This window comes from Salmo trutta, chromosome 12 (genome assembly GCF_901001165.1).
Source record: "Salmo trutta chromosome 12, fSalTru1.1, whole genome shotgun sequence".
In the NCBI taxonomy this organism is placed as follows: domain Eukaryota; kingdom Metazoa; phylum Chordata; class Actinopteri; order Salmoniformes; family Salmonidae; genus Salmo; species Salmo trutta.
In genome coordinates this window covers 59,199,957-59,222,819 of record NC_042968.1, presented here as the reverse complement: position 1 = coordinate 59,222,819, position 22,863 = coordinate 59,199,957, and the positions used below count along the sequence as shown (strand labels likewise).

Genomic DNA, 22,863 nt, shown 5'->3' with positions numbered 1-22,863 from the left:
TGAGAATGCGTCATAAATCATTTTGAATTGAAGTAGTGAACACGATACAGAATTCCAATTGAAATTGGTATTAAAGGCAATAGAACTGAATTCAGTGAAATTAATTGAAATTCAAATGCCTCTTCTATTGTATATTAGGTGTAGTCTGTACAAATATACATATTGTACATAAAACATCAAACATGTCGTTATATACAGTTGAAGTCGGAAGTTTACATACAGTTAGATTGGAGTCATTAAAACTCGTTTTTCAACCAATCCACAAATTTCTTGTTAACAAACTATAGTTTTGGCAAGTCGGTTAGGACATCTACTTTGTACATGACACAAGTAATTTTTCCAACAATTTTTACAGACAGATTATTTCACTTATAAATCACTGTATCACAATTCCAGTGGGTCAGAAGTTTACATACACTAAGTTGACTGTGCCTTTAAACAGCTTGGAAAATTCCAGAAAATTATGTTATGGCTTTAGAAGCTTCTGAAAGGCTAATTGACATCATTTGAGTCAATTGGAGGTGTACCTGTGGATGTATTTCAAGGCCTACCTTCAAACTCAGTGCCTCTTTGCTTTACATCATGGGAAAATCAAAAGAAATCAGCCAAGACCTCAGAAAAGAAATTGTAGACCTCCACAAGTCTGGTTCATTCTTGGGAGCAATTTCCAAATGCCTGAAGGTACCACGTTCATCTGTACAAACAATAGTACGCATGTATAAACACCATGGGACCATGGAGCCGTCATACCGCTCAGAAAGGAGATGCGTTCTATCTCCTAGAGATGAATCTACTTTGGTGTGAAAAGTACAAATCAATCCCAGAACAACAGCAAAGGACCTTGTGAAGATGCTGGAGGAAACAGGTACAAAAGTATCTATATCCACACTAAAACGAGTCCTATATCGACATAACCTGAAAGACTGCTCAGCAAGGAAGAAGCCACTGCTCCAAAACCGTCATAAAAAAGGCAGACTACGGTTTGCAACTGCACATGGGGACAAATATCACACTTTTTGGTCTGATGAAACAAAAATAGAACTGTTTGGCCATAATGACAATCGTTATGTTTGGAGGAAAAAGGGGGAGGCTTGCAAGCCGAAGAACAACATCCCACCGTGAAGCACGGGGGTGGCAGCATCATGTTGTGGGGGTGCTTTGCTGCAGGAGGGACTGGTACACTTCACAAAATAGACGGCATCATGAGGCAGGACAATTATGTGGATATATTGAAGCAACATCTCAAGACATCAGTCAGGAAGTTAAAGCTTGGTCACAAATGGGTCTTCCAAATGGACAATGACCCCAAGAATACTTCCAAAGTTGTGGCAAAATGGCTTAAGGACAACAAAGTCAAGGTATTGGAGTGGCCATCACAAAGCCCTGACCTCAATCCCATAGAAAATTTGTGGGCAGAACTGACAAAGCGTGTGCGAGCAAGGGGGCCTACAAACCTGACTCTGTTACACCAGTTCTGTCAGGAGGAATGGGCCAAAATTCACCCAACTTATTGTGGGAAGCTTGTGGAAGGCTACTCAAAACGTTTGACCCAAGTTAAACAATTTAAAGGCAATGCTACCAAATACTAATTGAGTTTAAGTAAACTTCTGACCCACTGGGAAAGTGATGAAAGAAATAAAAGCTGAAATAAATAATTCTCTCTACTATTATTCTGACATTTCACATTCTTAAAATAAAGTGGTGATTCTAACTGACCTAAGACAGGGACTTTTTAATAGGATTAAATGTCAGTAATTGTGAAAAACTGAGTTGAAATGTATTTGGCTAAGGTGTATGTAAACTTCCGACTTCAACTGTACATGCGTATGAAATATTGTTGAAACAGTAGATTTTCAGGACAAAACCTTAAAATGTATGATCAAGGAAAACAAAACCTGTATGTGAATTTTCTAAGTTATTTTTTTTCAGTAATCACTTCAATATGGGAAAAATAATACATTTCCCAGAATGCATTCGTTTAACCCTCAAGTTGACCCTGAGGCCTTACATTTATTTTCCAAACAAATGAAATGGTTGGTGGAAATATAATTGGCTATTATTAAGTTTCAAAGAGCATATGAACATTGTTTCCAGAGAAAAGTTAGATATTCTTTGTTATCTGGAAGTGTGACCTGTCAGATTCAATGAAACTCTCATGTTCAACGATTGAGTGGAATTTCTTTGAATTGAACCAAATTAAATTCTACTTCCTGATATTCATATTCAAATTCTACATCCTGTTGGGTGTGGTCAATTCAATTCAAATATCAACTCATGAGTTGAATGGGAGCCAATTCCAAAATGATGAACGGAGCACAGCCCTGATATATATATATATATATATACACAAACAAACACACACTGACCGATGGTGTTGCCCAGCTCCATACACTGGCTGATGTGAGGGAAGCGCAGCATCTTTCTCCATTTCCGACTCCTGCCTTTTCCTCCTCCACCTGGAGAGAGATGCAATAGGGTAGAGAAGAATGAGAAGACATTTGATATTACAGCTGAGCTGTCATAGTATACTGTTTTTCTTACCCAAAAGCATGTGTTTATTCAACTCTTTGGGTTATGTATTGTGTGTGATATGTTAGCAGGGGGCTTCAGAAATAAAATAAATAGATAAACAATATCAGCAGTAAGACCAAAACATCTCACATTTGATAACTGGACGGATTCAGGCTTCTAGTTGAGCAGTTACAACCTTAACCTGAAGGTCTTTGCTCTGTTTACCTTTTCGTTCACCTCAACACACTGGAAATAGATTACTATCAGTCTGTCAACAACAGCCTTTGTTCCAGTGTGTGTGTGTGTATAGTTGTTCGTTGTCAATCAGGTTCCAGCCCTGGCATCCATCCACTCCGAAAGAGAGATCTATAAATAGGTCTAGGAGCAGGAACAAAGCCTATGGGTCCACATACAGTAGCACTGCATCCTACACACACACACACACACACACACACACACACACACACACACACACACACACACACACACACACACACACACACACACACACACGTTTGTTTTACAATTCTTGTGGGGACCAAATCATTGATTCCCATTCAAAATCCTATTTTTCCTAACCCTAACCTTAACCCCTAACCCTAATTCTAACACTAATTGTAAACCAAACCCTAAACTTAACCCCTAAGCCTAAAATAGCCTTTTTCTTTGTGGGGACCAGCAAAATGTCCCCACTTGTCTGAACTTGTCCGAAATTTCTGGTCCCCACAAGGATAGTAAAACCAAAAGAAAACACACACACACTCACAGTGCAAAAAAAATAGCTGTTTCCTGCCCTACAGTTGTCCCCTATTGATGATGTCAATGACAGATAGAATCTAGAGAGGAGTCCAACCTGTTTTGTGAACTCACGCAAAATCCCAACATTAACGTCTCACAGAATGGACAAACAAAATATAAATTCAACTTTTGATGCGTGTGCCTACCACAGGAGGTTGGTGGCACCTTAATTGGGGAGGACAGGCTCGTGGTAATGAGCCATCCTCCCCTCAGCAGCCTCCACTGGTGTCTACAGTACCCCTTGGGGAGGGTATACCCAAAAAAGCCAATAAGAAGCGTTATGTATGTTACATGAAATGGGCAAATGTTTTTGGGCAGACTGAACATATTAGCAAAAGTCTGAGTTTGTAGACCTTAGGTCAAAATATGCATTGTCAGTTGGAAGGAAAGGCTTGGTGAAACACAAAAACAATAATTAAAAGAAATGTGTCATTTCCATTAGTACTTTATAGAGGAAAAAAACAACCGCTTTGGATGTTACAGAGTCTGAAATAGACATTCAAATCTTTAAAATGTCTTGATCAAAATCTATCACAACACATTTGTTGTCATTTAGGCTGTTTTTAAAAAGTCCTGTAGAAGGCATATTATATTAGGATTGCATACTTAACATGTAGCCTGGATAATATATGGCCAGGCACCACACCCTAATAGGTCATTTTTTTCTCTTGATGTATTTATAAATGTACCTTTACCAGTTAAATAAAACATTTTGAAATATTTAAATGTTTCTGAAATATTGTCACAAAGCATGCAAATAAGACCATAGACGTGCCTATACTGCCAATCCACTTTTCTGGACATATTGTCACAAAGCATGCAAATAAGACCATAGACGTGCCTATACTGCCAATCCACTTTTCTGGACACTGGACGAAGTCAGTATATTTTGGGAGGCTTGCATTTGAAAAGGACACTTATCTTTCTATCTAAAAAACAGTACTGCCATATATGACAAATATATTTCAGCATATATTTTCCAAGAGAATCTTAGCTAGAACCCATAATTTTCAAGATATCAACAATTGCTTCAGTAAAAGTCTGAAGAACACAGTGCATTCGGAAAGTATTTAGACCCCTTGACTTTTTCCAAATTTTGTTACGTCACAACATTATTCTAAATTTGATTAAATATTTTTTTTCCCTCATCAATCTACACACAATACCCAATAATGACAAAGCAAAAACAGGTTTTTAGATTTTTTTGCAAATGTATTAACAGTAAAAAACAGAAATACCTTATTTACATAAGTATTCAGACCCTTTGCTATGAGACTCAAAATTTAGCTCAGGTGCATCCTGTTTTCATTGATCATCCTTGAGATGTTTCTACAATGTGATTGAAGTCCACCTGTGGTAAATTCAATTGATTGGACATGATTTGGAAAGGCGCACACCTGTCTATATAAGGTCCCACAGTTAACAGTGCATGTCAGAGGAAAAACCAAGCCATGAAAAGGTCAAGGGGTCTGAATACTTTCCGAATGTACCGTATATCACAGAACAAGCACAAAGCATGTAGTGAATTCACATGCTTCTGAAACTATGATATAATACATACAATACCCATCACATCCAGAACCGTTATGGATGTTACAGATATCAACACGCTGAAAAAGGATACTGACAATGAGAAGAGAGAGAAACCAATGATAGACCATATAAAAACTGAATCAAAGTTCGCTTACAGAGAAAGTTTCAAGAGGATCTGATGTAAGATGCATGTTTTACAAAAGCCTTTCCTAAAAAACGTTATGGATGTTCCATTGCCTCTCCCAGTCCCCCCCCTCCCCATCTTTACACGGCTGTAGAACACGCAAACAAAACTCAAGACGCTTCAGTTTGGCCTGTACTGGTTGAGGCTTTTACTTCTGGCCTGTACTTCTCATCTTCATTACCAATACTATGGTATAGCTGTAAGTGGGAGGGTTTGTGACCCCTTTCTCAAAGCCATGAAATTGATTGATGCAATTTCCAACTTCAACTTTTTTTAAACGCCTAAAACTTTTTTCAAAGCCTGAACTCCAACATATAGACCTTAAGGCCAGGAACCACACCCCTCATCTTTATCAAGGGATCCAATCATTCTGGACACCACTGTATACAGATATGTTTTACCCATGACCCACAGACAGGTCATTTATTAATAGAAACATCTGTCTTCTACCTGCTTTTACAACAATGACAGAATGTGCATTCATTACATTCTGTTTCTAAAGAATTTGATGAATGCTTTTTGAAGTGCCTCCTCGTTTCTCCTTCAAGGAATGGAGGAAGGTGAGATGCTTTTCTTAAGTATTAGAACAGGCTTTTATATTCCTATTTCTGTGTGTGTGGGGGGGCTGAGGAAAGCCGAGTAAGTAGTACTGTAGAAAATACCTGCATGTTAATTCTAAGAGATTCCTTCACCACATACATTGTTCCTCAGAAGGGAATAACATTCTCTGGGACCCGTACTCTCAGGTTATGAATTTCTATTGGGCACAAAATCATCTGAAACACAACCAAAATAAACAGCAAATGTATCCAACAAATTTGAAGTCATTGCATGCTATGAATATGGGACCAAATGCTTAACTTTTGGTCCCCTAAAATGTACAAAAAGTGCTGTAATTTCTAAACGGTTGACCCGATATGTATGAAAATCCCCTCGAATTAAATTCGACATTCTGCACTTTAACCTCATATTCATTGTATATTTTCAAATCCAAAGTGCTGGAGTACAGAGCCAAAAAAAAAACAAATCTGTCACTGTCCCAATACTTGTGGAGCTCACTGTACGGGACATTCATAATAATGTAGTACTAGTCAAAAGTTTGGACACACCTACTCATTCAAGGGTGGCAACTATGAAGAATCTCAAATCTAAAATATATTTTGATTTGTTTTGTCACACCCTGATCTATTTCACCTGTCTTTGTGCTTGTAATAAACTTTGGTTACTTTGACACTGTCTGCATCTGGGTCTTCCCTCAAACTTGATAGTACGAACTGGTCATGACTGACCAAGCAGACTTGGACCAGCTCCGCAACACCTTCTCCTCCCAAGGAGCCACCATTGGAAGGCACGAGGTGTTGCTTGGTGGTCTTATGGAAGGGTCCAGACATTGGACTGAACGCCATGACCGAGTGTTGAACACATTGCTGGAGCAATTCCGTGGGTTTTCTGTTAGACAGCCTACCACGACGGTAACCTCCCAGCCCCTCAGTAACCCTGCTGTTAGCAGCGCCGCCACCCCGGTTTCCCGGGAACCCTACTTACTTCCCCCGGAACGCTTCGATGGAGGGTCGGGCACCTGTCGGTGTTTCTCGCTCAGTGTTCCCTCATCATCGAGCTGCAGCCCTCCTGCTTCCCCTCGGACCGGTTTTCGATGCTCCATTGTCCGGGAGGGAGGCTGCCTGGAAGTTACTCCCGCAGTGTGGCAAACTATGCAGTGGATTTCCGCACGTTGGCAGCTGAGAGTGCCTGGAATCCGGAAGCACTGTTTCGACACTTTTCTGCACGGAGTATCGGAGGAAGCAAAGGATGAGCTTGCAACTCGGGAACTACCGACTCTGGGGCCGATGAGAGCTTTATGGACACTACCCTGGCGTCCGAGCTGAACATCCCCACTCAGCCCCTCTCCATTCCCATGGACGTTAGAGTGCTGGACAGACGCTCTATAGGCCGGGTCACCCACAATACCACCTCCATCAACCTATCTGTGTCAGGGAACAACAGTGAGACAATCCAATTCCTGCTCATTAACCTGTCTGGGGTATGTGGGACGTTACCGTCCCACCTGCGGGACACACTGCCAACAGCCAGTGAAATAGCAGGGCGCCAAATTCAAAACAACAAAAATCTCATAATTCAAATTTCTCAAACATACAACTATTTGACACCATTTTAAAGATAAACTTCTCGTTAATCCAACCACATTGTCCGATTTCAAAAAGGCTTTACGGCGAAAGCAAATCATTAGATTATGTTAGGACAGCACCTATACAAGAAAAACCACACAGCCATTTTCCAAGCAAGGAGAGGCGTCACAAAAACCAGAAGTACAGCTAAAATTAATCACTAACCTTTGATGATCTTCATCAGATGGCACTCATAGGACTTCATGTTACACAATACATGTATGTTTTGCTCAATAAAGTTCATATTTATATCCAAAACCCCCATTTTACATTGGCGTGTTATGTTCAGAAATGTTTTGCCTCCCAAAACTTCAGGTGAATGAGCACATCAATTTACAGAAATACTCATCATAAACTTTGATAAAATATTAAACTGTTATTCAAAGAATTATAGATAAAGTCCATATATATGTCCAAATACCTCCTTTTTGTTTGCGCGTTCGGTCGAGTACTCCAAATGCGCTGTGCTCGCGCATTAAGTTCAGACGAAAAGTCTAAAAAGTTATATTACAGTTCGTAGAAACATGTCAAATGATGTATAGAATCAATCTTTAGGATGTTTTTATCATAAATCTTCCATAATATTCCAACCCGACGATTCCTTTGTCTTCAGAAATGAAAGGTACACAGCTAAGTCTTATGTGAGTGCGCGTCACTGAGCTCATGTCATTTTCTCTGTCATCTACTTCCAGGAGCTCTTATTCTCTCCCTATTCACAGTAGAAGCATGAAACAACGATCTAAAGACTGTTGACATCTAGTGGAAGCCTTAGGAAGTGCAAAATGAACCCTAAGTCACTGTATACTGTATAGGCAGTCACTTGAAAAACTACAAACCTCAGATTTCCACACTTCTTGGTTGGATTTTTTCTCAGGTTTTTGCCTGCCATATGAGTTCTGTTATACGCAGACATCATTCAAATAGTTTTAGAAACGTCAGAGTGTTTTCTATCCAAATCTACTAATATATGCATATCCTACCTTCTGAGCCTGAGTAGCAGGCAGTTTACTACGGGCACGTCTTTCATCCGGACATCAAAATACTGCCCCCTACCCTAGAGAAGTTAAGTCTCCTCAGGTTCCCGTGATGTTAGGATTCTCTTGGCTCCAGCGACACAATCCCCTTATTGACTGGTCTGCTCCCAAGGTTCCGTTCACGTGGTCCCCAGCTGCTAACAGGGCGTTTCGGGATCTCAAACACGGTTTCACCACAGCTCCCATCTTGGTTCATCCTGACCCATCCCGCCAGTTCATAGTGGAAGACAATGCTTCGGATGTTGGAATGGGGGCTGTCCTGTCCCAGTATTCTGCCCTGGACCTCAAGTTACATCCCTGCACCACCTTCTCCCATCGCCTCTACGCCATGGAGAGGAACTACGATGTGGGGAATCGTGAGCTCCTCACGGTGAAGATGGCGTTGGAGGAGTGGAGGCACTGGCTGGAAGGGGATGGAACATCCATTCATTGTGTGGACCTGGACAAGAACCTTGAATATCTCCGCCCTGCCAAGCGTCTCAATTCCAGGAAAGCTAGTGGCGCCCTGCTTTTCTCCCGGTTCAACTTCTCCCTCTCATACCGACTGGGATCCAAGAATGTCAAGCCGGATGCTCTGTCACGCCACTATAGACCCACGGCTACAACCCCGGAACCCGAGAACATCCTTCCCACCTCGTGCCTGGCGATTGCAATCAGCTGGGGAATAGGGAAGCAGGTTCGTGAGGCTCAGCATTCCCAGCAGAACCCTGGGGGAGGCCCAGATAACCGAATGTTTGTTCCTGACGTGGTCTGCTCCTCGGTCCTGGAGTGGGCCCACTCCTCCAGGCTTGCCTGCCACCCGGGCTCCCGTCAAACCCTGGCCTTTGTGCGACAATGCTTTTAGTGGCCCTGACGTCTCTGCATTCGTCGCCGCATGCACGATCTGTGCGCAGAACAAGACTCCTCGGCAAGCTCCGGCTGGTTTCCTTCAACCTTAGCCTGTCCCTCACCGTCCCTGGTCTCGCATATCCCTGGACTTTGTCACGGGTCTCCTCCCGTCTGATGGCAACATCGCCATTCTGACAGTGGTGGACCGGTTTTCCAAAACTGCCCACTTCATTCCTCTCCCCAAGCTACCCTCTGCCAAAGAGACGGCCCAGCTCATGGTGCAGCACGTCTTCCGGATCCATGGACTCACATTGGACATGGTCTCCGACTGGGTAGGCCATCATTGTAAATAAGAATTTGTTCTTAACTGACTTGCCTAGTTAAATAAAGGTTAAATAAAAAAATTATAATAATTCTCGTCCCGGTTCTGGAAGGCGTTCGGCACACTCATTGGGTCGTCGGCCAGCATGTCCTCCGGGTTCCACCCCTAGTCCAACGGCCAGTCAGAGCGAGCCAACCAAGACTTGGAGACGACTCTTCACTGCCTGGTCTCCGCCAACCCCACCACCTGGAGCCAGCAACTAGTGTGGGTCGAATACGCCTGCAACACCTTTCCTTGCTCTGCAACGGGTCTCTCGCCCTTTGAGTGTTCCCTGGGTTATCAAACCCCGCTCTTCCCTGAGCAAGAGCGGGTGGAGTCCCGCAAACTTTCCCCCCGGGTTTATCGGTCCTTTCCCCATCTCCAAGGTCATTAGCCCCTCTGCTGTTCGTCTTCTGTTGCCCCGTACCCTCCTTATACATCCACCTTTTCATGTGTCTAGAATCAAACCCATGTCTCACAGCCCTTTGTCTTCTGTTTCCAGGCTCACCCCTCTCCCCCGTCTCATTGACGGCCAACCGGTGTACACAGTGAGGCGTCTCCTGAAGGTTCGACCTCGGGACAGGGGTTTCCAGAACCTGGTTGACTGGGAGGGTTATGGCCGGAGGAGAGGTGCTGGGTCCCCGCTAGGGACATCCTGGACCCAGGCCTCATCACTGATTTCCAACGCCGGCACCCTGGTCAACCACTCATGTGCCCAGGTAGAACGCCAGGTGGCGCCCCTAGAGGGGGGTTACTGTCACACCCTGATCTGTTACACCTGTCTTTGTACTTGTCTCCACCCCCCTCCAGGTGTCGCCCATCTTCCCCATTATCCTCAGTGTATTTATACCTGTGTTCTCTGTTTGTGTGTTGCCAGTTTGTTTTGTTCGTCTAGCCTACCAGCATGTTTACCCTTGCTCTTGTCTGTTTCTAGTTCCTGTTTTCCCGGTTTGACCATTCTGCCTGCCCTGACCCTGAGCCTTCCTGCCATTCTGTACCTTGTCACACCACACTGGATTATTGACCTCTGCCTGCCCTGACCCTGAGACTGCCTGCCGTTCTATACCTTGACCTGTTGTTTTGCCTGCCCCCTGCTCTAGTAATAAACTTTTGTTACTTTGACACTGTCTGCATCTGGATCTTCCCTTAAACATGATATGTTTAACAATTTTTTTGATTACTACATGACTCCATATGTGTTATTTCATAGTTTTAATGTCTTCACTATTATTCTACAATGTAGATAATAGTCAAAATAAAAGAAAACCCTTGAATAAGCAGGTGTGTCCAAACTTGACTAGTACTGTATATCAGGTTAAGAATACCAAGGGTGCACCGCAATCTCCCACAAAGCAGGGCATGGCCTGTAGCCAGTGGCGATGTATTATTCAGGATCATATTTAACTAAAAACTACAAATATATAGATGTTTTTGCCTGTTTTGCATGTTATTTTGGTATTAATATGTGTCACATATCAGTTTACAAAAGCTGCATACAAACATTTGTCTCTTTTAGCTTTCTTGAGTAAGGCAGCTCCAAAATACATGTGTTTCAGCCTAGCTCAGTGCTTCTGTGGTGGTGGGGCAGCCAGCGGAAAATATGGTGTGTAGAGGTTGGTAATGTTCTCTAGTTGCGCCGTAATTGGCTCAGTGTTCTGTCACTCATGGGGACACCTCACCGCAAAATCTACAGGTAGAGCTAGAAAATTCAAGCCACTTGGGTGCTGCCATAAACCTACATTAGAAGTGCCCATCCAAGAAGGCTCAAGGTCATTGGCCACAGATAAAATGATGTCAAATCACGTTATATCTACTGTGGCTTTGATTGGACTGACCATGACCATGACCATGACCATCATACTTTCAAAATCTTAGCGAGCTAGCTTGACAAGCAGTCATGCATCAAGTAGGCAATCTACTGGCAAATCTTTTTCAATCCTTGTCATATGAAAATAAATGATAGATAAAACATATCGGTGCCTATCGGTCATTGGACATAAACAAAGTTGGAAATCGCAAATTCAACAATGCCAGTTTGTTCAAACGCAGCCCCGGGTTTGATCCCAGGGTGTGTCTCAGCCGGCTGTGACCGGGAGACCCATGAGGCGGCGCACAATTGGCCCAGCATTGTCCGGGTTAGGAGAGGGTTTGGCCGGCCGGGATTTCTTTGTCTCATCATGCTCTAGCGACTGCTTGTGGCGGGCCAGGGGCCTGCAAGCTGAATTAGGTCGTCAATTCGACAGTGTTTCCTCTGACACATTGGTGCGGCTGGCTTCCGGGTTAAGTGAGCAGTGTGTCAAGAAGAAATCCGTAGGGGAGTTGCAGCAATAAGACAAGATCATAACTACCAATTGGATATTTAAAAAAGGGGGGTAATGCCATGGGCCAGAAAAGTTGTAATATATTGGCCATGCTGTCAATCCAGCATGACTTCTGCCACGTTCAAAACAACTGGAAACTCGGATAAAACTAGCTCAGACTGGGAAAATACGGAAAATAATTTTGAACAGTCATCCAACTCGGAATTCCAAGTCGGGATTTCGGGCCTCTTTCTGTCCTCCTGATTCTTGCTTACAAGCAAAAACTAAAGCAGTAAGTACCAGTGACTCGCTCAATATGGAAGTGGTCAGATGACGCGGATGCTACACTACAGGACAGTTTTGCTAGCACAGACTGGAATATGTTCCGGGATTCATCCAATGGCATTGAGGAATACACCACCTCAGTCATCGGCTTCATCAATATGTGCATTGATGACGTTGTCCCCACAGTGACTGTACGTACATATCCCAACCAGAAGCCATGGATTACAGGCAACATCCGCATCGAGCTAAAGGCTAGAGCTGCCACTTTCAAGGGACAGGGAGACTAATCCGGACGCTTATAAGAAATCCCGCTATGCCCTCAGATGAACCATCAAACAAGCAAAGCGTCAATACAGGATCAAGATTGAATCCTACTACACCGGCTCTGACTCTCGTCGGATGTGGCAAGGCTTGAAAACTATTACGGACTACAAAGGGAAACCCAGAAGCGAGCTCCCCAGTGATGCGAGCCTACCAGACGAGCTAAATGCCTTTTATGCTCGCTTCGAGGCAAGCAACACTGAAGCATGCATGAGAGCACCAGCTGTTCTGGATGACTGTGTGATAATGCTCTCGGTAGCCGATGTGAACAAAACCTTTAAACAGGTCAACATTCACAAAGCTGCTGGGCCAGATGAATTATCAGGACGTGTACTCAAAGCATGCGCAGACCAACTGTCAAGTGTCTTCACTGACATTTTCAACCTCTCCCTGACCGATTTCTAATACCTACATGTTTCAAGCAGACCACCATAGTCCCTGTGCCCAAGGAAGTGAAGGTAACCTGCCTAAATGATTACTGCCCCGTTGCACTCACGTCGGTAGCCATGAAGTGCTTTGAAAGGCTGGTCATGGCTCACAACAACAGCATCCTCCCGGACACCCTAGACCCACTCCTATTTGCATACCACCCCAACAGATCCACAGATGACACAATCTCAATCGCACTCCACACTGCCCTTTCTCACCTGGACAAAAGGAACACCTATGTGAGAATGCTGTTCATTGACTACAGCTCAGCGTTCAACACCATAGTGCCCACGAAGCTCATCACTAAGCTAAGGACTCTGGGACTAAACACCTCCTTCTGCAACTGGATCCTGGACTTCCTGACGGGCTGCCCCCAGGTGGTAAGAGTAGGCAATAACACGTCTGCCACACTGATCCTTAACACTGGGGCCACTCATGGGTGTGTACTTAGTCCCCGCCTGTATTCCCTGTTCACCCACGACTGTGTGTCCAAACACGACTCCAACACCATCATTAAGTTTGCTGACGACACAACAGTCGCATGATAGGCCTGATCACCGACAACAATGAGATGGCCTATAGGGAGGAGGTCAGAGAACTGGCAGTGTGGTGCCAGGACAACAACCTCTCCCTCAATGTGAGCAAGACTAAGGAGCTGATCGTGGACTACAGGAAAAGGCGGGCTGAATGTCCACATCACCAACGAACTATCATGGTCCAAATATACCAAGACAGTCGTGAAGAGGGCACGACAAAACCTTTTCCCCCTCAGGAGACTGAAAAGATTTGGCATGGGTCCCCAGATCCTCAAAAGGTTCTTCAGCTGCACCATCGAGAGCATCCTGACTGGTTGCATCACCACCTGGTATGGCAACTGCTCGGCATCTGACCGTATGGCGCTACAGAGGGTAGTGTGAATGGCCAGTACACCACTGGGGCCAAGCATCCTGCCATCCAGGACCTATATAATAGGCCAGAGGAAAGCCCATAAAATTGTCAGAGACTCCAATCACCCAAGTTATAGACTGTTTTCTCTGCTACCGCACTGCAAATGGTACCAGAGCACCAAGTCTAGGACCAAAAGGCTCCTCAACATCTTCTACTCCCAAGCCATTAGACTGCTGAACAAATCACAAAAATCGCCACCGGACAATTTACATTGACCCCATCCACCCCCTTTTGTAGACTGCTGCTACTCGCTGTTTGTTTGTTATCTATGCATAGTCACTTCGCCCCCACCTACATACTGACTCGGTACCGGTAACCCCTGTATGTAGCCTCGTTATTGTTATTCTTATTGTGTTACTTTTTATTATAACATTTTATTTTAGCCTACTTGGTAAATATTTTCATCTTGAACTGCACTGTTGGTTAAGGGCTTGTAAGTAAGAATTTCACAGTAAAGTCTACACTTGTTGTATTCGGCGCATGTGGCAAATAAAGTTTGATTTAATTTGACTTGATTGGTGCCCATGTAGCCTATAGACTGTTTTAGAGAAATGTAATCATTGAATATTGTAAGAGCTTTCATTGTCTGCGTATATGCCCCCAAGCCATAAGACTGCTGAACAATTAATCAAATGACCACCTGGAGTATTTACATTGACCCACCCCCCCATTAGTTTTTACACCGCTGCTACTTGCTGTTTATTATCTATGCTTGGTGGGGAAAACAAACTAAAATGTGGGATGCATGCCAACAAAGCCACTACACAACACTAAACAATACATTAATTGCACTATAACGATGACAAACGGTGACCACAAACTGTTCGGGCCTACATAAAGCTGTCCCAGCAGAGTCCCAGCACCTTACCACTGCTACACCTGGCTATCAGCGGAGCCTTGTCTGGCAGCGAAACAGTTCATTCAGCCTCATTTACTGCCTTTTAAAAAAACATAGCTGATATGGCTGACTTGCTTAAACAAATGTGGTTTCTACTGACAATTGAGATGTACAAACTATGGCATAAGGGAACGACAAGCAGATAAGAGGCAATCCGTAGTTTCGATATAGACATTAATGAGCGAGCGACGACTGACGTAGTCAATATAACTATTTGTTCAGCACTTTTGAAATGTACAGCGAGAGAATTCAGAACATGGGCCATTCTTACAGTGTACTCCCTGTACAACAGGTCAGAACCGTACGATAAATAAAGGGGGCCTATAAACAGACAATGAAAGCTCTTACAATATTCAATGATTACATTTCTCTAAAACATATTATAGGCTACATGTGCACCATCAAGTTAGAACAGTAGGTGAAATTAAGAGGTGAAAATAGACTAAATTATTTGGGTGAGGCACATTGAACACCGTTTGGGCCTTTGTGTGTCAAAAAGGATACACGTCGTATAACACAATTTGACGCGTTAAATAAGCTTTTAATTTGACAGGTCAAATAACACAATTCTATTATGGAAGGTTGTGTGTGCTGAAATTGCACGTGCAAGCCAAACGACACCACTACTATCAGTAGCACTGTCAAAGCAGCACACCAGCCACGAACGATGTCTTTACAATACCGCGTTGGTGAAAACAGACCAAATTATTAGGGTGAGGCACATGGGCTACTAACAGCTTACTACACAACATACACTTAGTATTACTTTCTTAGCTACAGTGTACATATCTCCCTGGCATCTTAATGACGAAGCAAAATACATTTTTGGACTCACGTTGTTGTGATGTGCCTGAACAGGAAAGTGGTGGTCCTTTGTGGGCAAATTTTCTCACCAAAGAGAAAGATGCCAGATTTACAATTCTGAGTTGAATGACTGTTCAAAGCGTATTTTCCCAGTTTGAGCTTGTTTATTCCCGACTTCCCAGTTGCAATGCTTGCAGTTAGCCACTGTCCCCGATTCCTTACAAACCATTCATTGTTGAATTTGCGATCTCTAAATTGTTGTGTATGTTTATGAGCCTTCCCTGTAGCTCAGTTGGTAGAGCATGGTGTTTGCAACACCAGGGCTGTGGGTTCGATTCCCACGGGGGGCCAGCACAGAAAAAAATAAAATGTATGAAATGTATGCATTCACTACTGTAAGTCACTCTGGATAAGAGTGTCTGCTAAATGACTAAAAAAAAAAAAAAAAAAAAAAAAAAAAAATGAGCACCGATACATTTTATCTGTATTTTCTCTTCATTATTTCTCTTCATATGACAAGGATTAAACAGGATTTGCTAGTAGACTTGATTCATGATGACTGCTAGCTAAGATTGTGAAAGTAAGATGTTGACATGATCAGTCCAATCAAAGCTACTGTAGATATAATGTGATTTGATGTCATTTCTGTGGTCAATGACCTTGAGCATTCTTGAAAGGGCACTTGTAATATAACTCTATGACAGTACCCACAGGACTTAAGCTTGGCGATTGTGTAAGGTCACCATGAGTGACAGAACACTGAGCCAATCACGGCGCAATGCTCTTATTTTCTGCTAGGTCCGCCCCACCACCACAGAAAGCACTGAGCTAGGCTGAAACACTTGCATTTTGAAGCTGCCTTAGTCAAGAAAACAAAAAAGAGACCATATATATTAATTGTATTTTTTAAAATTGCTTGCTAAAAATGTGGGTCAAAAAGCCCCACCTGCCCTGAATGACGGGTCGCCACTGGTCACTTTACCCCTACCTACATATACAAATTACCTTGACTAACCTGTACCCCCGCACACTGGCTCGGTACCGGTACCCCCTGTATATAGCCTCATTATTGTTATTTTATTGTGTTACTTTTTCTAATTTTTTACTTTAGTTTATTTGGTAAACATTTTCTTAACTCTTTCTTGAACTGCATTGTTGATTAAGGGCTTGTAAGTAAGAATTTCACGGTAAGGTCTACACCTTTTGTATTTGGGCATGTGACAAAGTTTGATTTGATTTATCCTTCGGTCTTGACCTGGTGTACAGGGAGAATAATGTAAGGACTGCGTATATTCCGAGTCCTGTCACTGTACATTTCAAAAGTGCTGGTCAAATAGGTATATTGACTAAATCCGTCCTAGCTCGCTCATTATAATGGCTTAATTCGAAATTATGGATTGCCTCTTTTCCACTCGTCGTTCCCTTATACCATAGTTTGTACATCTGAATTGTCAGTAGAAACCACATTTGTTTAAACAAGTCAGCCTTATCAACTATATTTTTTAAAAAGGCAGTAAATGAGTCTGAATGAACTGTTTCGCTGCCAGACAAGGCTCCTTCACTTCATCATGTTGAAAAGAAAGCTCTGCTATTGGGACAGCTTTATGCAGGCCCTAACAGTTTGTGGTCACCTTTATAGTGCAATTAATGTATTGTTTAGTGTTGTGTAGTGGCTTTGCTGGCATGCATAAAAAAAATGTTTTTAGTTTGCCCCACCAAGATGTACATGCTAAAATCGCCACTGCCTGTAGCCTACTGTAACCCCCCTACTCATATGTGGCAACACAGCATTGTAACAGAGGGCAACACAAACTGGAATAATGTTGCGCTCTGAAAACAGTACTGCTTGAGTTAGGTGTAAATAGGCTATGTTTTTCTAAACTTCTTAAACTAATATACTGTACAACTAACTGTAGACGCATCATTACTGACTTCCATGGTTAAATAAAACGAATACATAAAGACAGACATGTCGACAAGTGACAGCTAGAAAAATGTAATTTCCTGAAGAAAATGTTTTCTTGCTTCTGTATGGTAATGGTAGAAGTAGTTTTTCCTATATCTTTCTTACCTTCCCTGGCACGGAGGAGTGCGCTGTTTGCAGCCATACCATCTATTTCCATTGTTGCAGAGGGATGCGGACTGGAACAACTTTCGTTTTTCTCTCCTTTTCCTTATTCAAACAATCCGTCTGCAGTGACAGATTTAACCACCATCCATTCTACAGATGACGCGCATAGCCTGGTTCTCGTTCTCATGCGGAGATAGATTCCATAAATTGTGAAAGTGTTTCTTAACCAAATACCGATCTAAAAACGCAGTAGCCTACCCTACCCTAACATAAACTTGTTTAAAAAGTGGGATAAAGTAGACTAGGCTAAAGCGTTCGATCTGTCAGAGTTTAGGCCTACAGTAACCGACCACACGAATACAGGTGCGCCCAGGTGCATCGGCAACGGCATCACAGGTAGTGTACAAGGGGTGAGGTAAGTGCCCCCCCGTAAATCACATTAAGACCACAAGATGTCACCAATTATTTCCCCAACAATTTCCCTGGTTGCCACTGCTCTTGCTCAATAAAACATTTCCTCTGTTTCATCACAACTTTTGGAGATATTTATATCATTATTTTTTTTAAAGCCTTAAGATAAGTAATCCACTTTTAGCTAATTTACACAGCATTTTATGTTATATAAATTAGCTAGCTATGTTTTTAAGAGAGAACTTTTCAATTGGCATCTCTCCCCCTGTTTTCAGTCACAGGTGGGGGCTGGATTAGGCGTGAGCAGTGCAGACAGGTGGGCTCATAAATTGTGCTCCAATTTTACTGGGGATAGCTTTATTTGTCACCTAGAACCGTGCAATAGCAGAGCATAAGAGAGTTGCCACATCAATGTTACACTGAATTAATGAGTTATTGTTATTAAATGTTATATTCCAATGTTATTTAATGTTATTAGTTATATTCCATTCCAATATTATATTCCAATTAATATTTTTTCATTAATTCATGAAAACAACAATTGAAAACCTTGTGCTCCTGAATGTCCTTTTTAAGACGGCTGAGATTTAGTGCAATTGTACATAATGGATTGTATGGAAAAGGAACAACAAAGAAAGAACAAAGACAATGAATGTGCATGTGAGTTAAAGAGGGACTTTACATCAAATCTCCTCATAGTGTGGATTTTAATGGTGACATGTGCAACACCATTTATACCCCATATTTTATTTAAATAATTTTAAATAAGACAACTAGATTTAGCTTTTAAGTATTACTTACTAAATATTTTCTAAATAAAACTGACTGAATGGATGTTAACACACTTGTGTGAAACCCCATGCCATAATCTTCTGTCGTTGTACCGAGGTAACTGGCACCCCCCATGAAATAAGAAAAACATTTATTTCCCTTTATAGTTTATTCACCTAAGCATGATCTTCATTAACATCCACATTTTTTTCTCCAAAATGTTTTTTTTTTTTGTCAGCAATTAGACATTGTTCTTAGGGGGGCTAGTTAGCCCCTAGTACCCTAAGTTGCTGCCAAAGGCAAGCCATGAAAAAATGATAAAAGTGTACTGCAGTTGAACTGCAGTTATCCTCTACAGGATGCATGAGGTTGTAGGTAACAAGAACATGTCCCAGTACATAGACATATCTGTTAGGTGCAGAAAGCTTAAGTTATTGGTAATCTAACTGCACTGTCCAATTTACAATAGCTATTACAGTGAAAGAATACCATGCTATTGTTTGAGGAGTGTGCACAGTTATGAACTTGAAAATGTATCAATAAACCAATTAGGCACATTTGGGCAGACTTGATACAACATTTTGAACAGATATGTAATGGTTCATTGGATCAGTCTAAAACTTTGCAAATACACTGCTGCCATCTAGTGGCCAAAATCGAAATTGCGCCTAACCTGGAATAATGCATTGTGATCTTTCTCTTGCATTTCAAAGATGATGGAACAACAAAAAGCAAATGCATGTTTTTTTTCTTTGTATTATCTTCCACCACATCTAATGTGTTATATTCTCCTACATTAATTTCTCATTTCCGCAAACTTTAAAGTGTTTCCTTTCAAATGGTATCAGTAATATGCATATCCTTGCTTCAGGGCCAGAGCTACAGGCAGTTATATTTTGGTATGTCATTTTAGGCAAAAATTGAAAAAAGTTACACTGCAAAATTACTGTAGTAAAAAAAACGTATTTTGGACACGGTGTTTTCTACAGTAATACCACAGTAGTCTGACTGCAATATTTTTTCTTAAGGGTGGGCACAATACAGGTACTTGTGCAACCTTCATAACCACTAATACTTCACCACACCCTCCGCGTCACTAATCCGCGTGTTATTAGAAATAACATATTGGCAGCATATCGGAGAAACAGTACATAAATGTACCTAAAATAGTGAAAGCACGTCCTCTGTTGGTAATAGAACTACAGCACTGCCAGCTTGTCAACTGTTTTGTCCCTCAAACTTTTCCGTCAGTTGCGTTGTCAAGGGGATCAAAAAACAGGCGCTGTCCACCGTACAACAAAATGAGATGACTGTTCTCCTCCTGGAAGCGGGATATCATGCTGGCAGCACGATGGTGCATTTCTTTTCAAAATAAGAGTCACCTTTGGAACCACCTTTGGAAAAATAAATGGATATTGTATTATTTATACCAGCATTTCTTTAGAAGGTTTACACACCAATACTGGTATGTTAAAAGCTATTGTGTAGGCTATATTTAAAGAAATACAATTTAAATAAAACACTAATACACATTAGGTACAAAAGTATGTGGACACCCATTCAAATGAGTGGATTCGGCTATTTCAGCCACACCTGTTGCTGACAGGTGTATAAAATCGAGCACACAGCCATGAAATCTCCACTGACAAACATTGTCAGTAGAACGGCCTTACTGAAGAGCTCCTTGTCTTTCAATGTGGCACAGTCATAGGATGCCACCTTTCCCTTCTAGAGCTGCCCCGGTCAACTGTAAATGCTGTTATTACATCTAGGAGCAATGAAGGCTCATCCACGAAGTAATAGGCCACACAAGCTCACAGAACGGGACCGCAGTGTGCTGAAACGGGTAACGCGTAAAAATCATCTGTTCTCGGTTGCAACACTCACTACCGAGTTCCAAACTTTATCTGGAAGCAATATCAGCACAATAACTGTTCATCTGGAGCTTCATGAAATGGGTTTCCATGGCTGAGCAGCCGCACACAAACCTAAGATCACCATGCGCAATGCCAAGCGTAGGCTGGAGTGGGGTAAAGCTCGCTGCCATTGGACTCTGGAGCAGTGGAAACAGTAATCTGACGGACAAATCTGGGTTTGGCAGAAGCCAGGAGAATGCTACCTGCCCGGATGCATAGTGCCAAATGCAAAGTTTGGTGGAGGAGGAATAATGGTATGGGGATGTTTTTCATGGTTGGGGCTAGGCCGCTTACTTCCAGTGAAGGTAAACCTTAACGCTACAGCATGCAATGCCATTATAAATGATTATGCGCTTCCAGCTTTGTGGCAACAGTTTGGGGAAGGCCCTTCCCTGTTTCAGCATGACAATGCCCCTGTGCACAAAGCGAGTTCCATGCAGCAATGGCTCGTCAAGATCGGTGTGGTAGAACTTGACTGGCCTGCGCAGAGCCCTGACCTCTGCCCCATCCAACACCTTTGGGATGAATTGGAGGGCCAACTGCGAGCCAGGCCTAATCGCCCAACATCAGTGCCTGACTTCACTAATGCTCTTGTGGCTGAATGGAAGCAAGTCCCCGCAGCCATTATGGCAGCAAAGGGGGGACCAACTCCATATTAATTCCCATGATTTTGGAATAAGATGTTTGACGAGCAGGTGTCCCCATGCTTTTGGTCATGTACTGTATATGTAATTGGAATTACTCAATAGAGTCTGCAAAACTTCAGTTGGTCTCTTGTGCTGATCAATGAGTTTAATATAGAGTGCTGGTGACCACGTACTCCACCCACTCCATTCACTGCAATGCATTACACTGTATATCATTTACATAATTGACTCAAATTGGCTCATAGAGAAAAAAACAATTCTATGTGTAAAAAGTAAAAGTGAGGTTGGAAATACTCAGTAGGGTCTGTAGAATCTATATATGGTGTTATTTGTTGGGGGACTGAGGTCTAATTACCCAGCAGCACTTTCGACTCCACCCAGTCCATTCACTGCAATGCAATAAGCCTACACTAGACTCTTAGAAAAAAGGTGCTATCTAGAAACTAAAATGTTTCTTCGGCTGTCCCCATAGGAGAACCCTTCTGAAGAACCATTTTTGGTTCAAAATAGTTTGACCTAGAACCAAAAAGGGTTTTCTTATGGGGATCACCGTAGAATCCCTTTGGAAACCTTTTACATATTGGCTTGTAGATTAAAAAAAACTATTCTACATGCCGAGGTAAAAGTGCGATTGGGAACACTCAGTAGGGTCTGTAGAATCTAAATATGGTGTTATTTGTTGTGGGACTGTTGTGTAAATACCCAGCAGCACTTCCTACTATGCAATTTATAGGCCTATAGTGTATTACAGTGAATGTAGTGGGTGCAGCATAAAGTGCAGCTGGGTATTTATACCACAGTCCCCCAAGAAATAACACCTTATACAGTACCAGTCAGAAGTTTGGACACACCTACTCATTCATTTATTTTTACTATTTTCTACATTGTAGAATAATAGTGAAGACATCAAACCTATGAAATAACACATATGGAATCATGTAGTAACCAAAAAAGTGTTAAACAAATCAAAATATATTTTATATTTGAGATTCTTCAAAGTAGCCACCCTTTGCCTTGATGACAGCTTTGCACACTCTTGCAATTCTCTCAACCAGCTTCATGAGGACTGCTTTTCCAACAGTCTTGAAGGAGTTCCCACACATGCTGAGCCCTTATTGGCTGCTTTTCCTTCACTCTGCAGTCCAACTCACTCCAAACCATCTCAACTGGGTTGTCTCAGAGGGGGACAAGGGGGGAGTGAGGCCAAATAGGGTTTTATAAATAAACATCAACCAGTGGGTCTTGCGACGGGTATACAGAGATGACCAGTTTACAGAGGAGTATAGAGTAATCTCTAATATAAAATATATTTTAATTTGTTTAACACTTTTTTGGTTACTACATGATTCCATATGTGTTATTCCATAGTTTTGATGTCTTCACTATTATTCTACAATGTAGAAAATATGAAAAATAAAAGAAAACCCTTGAATGAGTAGGTGTGTCCAAACTTTTGACTGGTACTGTATACATTCTACAGACCCTACTGAGTAATCCCAACGCCACGTTTACTTCGACACATAGAATATTTGTTTCTCTATAAGCAAATATGTAATTTATGTGCCTATAATATATGCCTATAGTATGCCTATATTGCAGTGAATGTAGTCAGTGGAATAGAAAGTGC

General features: G+C 42.2%; 1 protein-coding gene across 3 annotated transcripts in view; it reads right to left on the bottom strand.

Annotated features, from left to right (window-relative positions):
* The window catches only part of LOC115203866 (G protein-coupled receptor kinase 5), a 32,827-nt gene extending 14,958 nt beyond the window's left edge, over positions 1 to 17,869 (bottom strand). For all 3 annotated transcript variants that reach the window (XM_029768923.1, XM_029768924.1, XM_029768925.1), the window contains exons 1-2: positions 17,492 to 17,869; positions 2,367 to 2,456 (exon numbers count right to left, since the gene is read on the bottom strand). In XM_029768923.1, the coding sequence (XP_029624783.1) occupies positions 2,367 to 2,456; positions 17,492 to 17,543 (142 nt within the window). In that variant the 5' untranslated portion in view covers positions 17,544 to 17,869. The remainder of the gene's footprint in view (positions 1 to 2,366; positions 2,457 to 17,491) is intronic.
* Between the last annotated feature and the right edge of the window lie 4,994 nt (positions 17,870 to 22,863).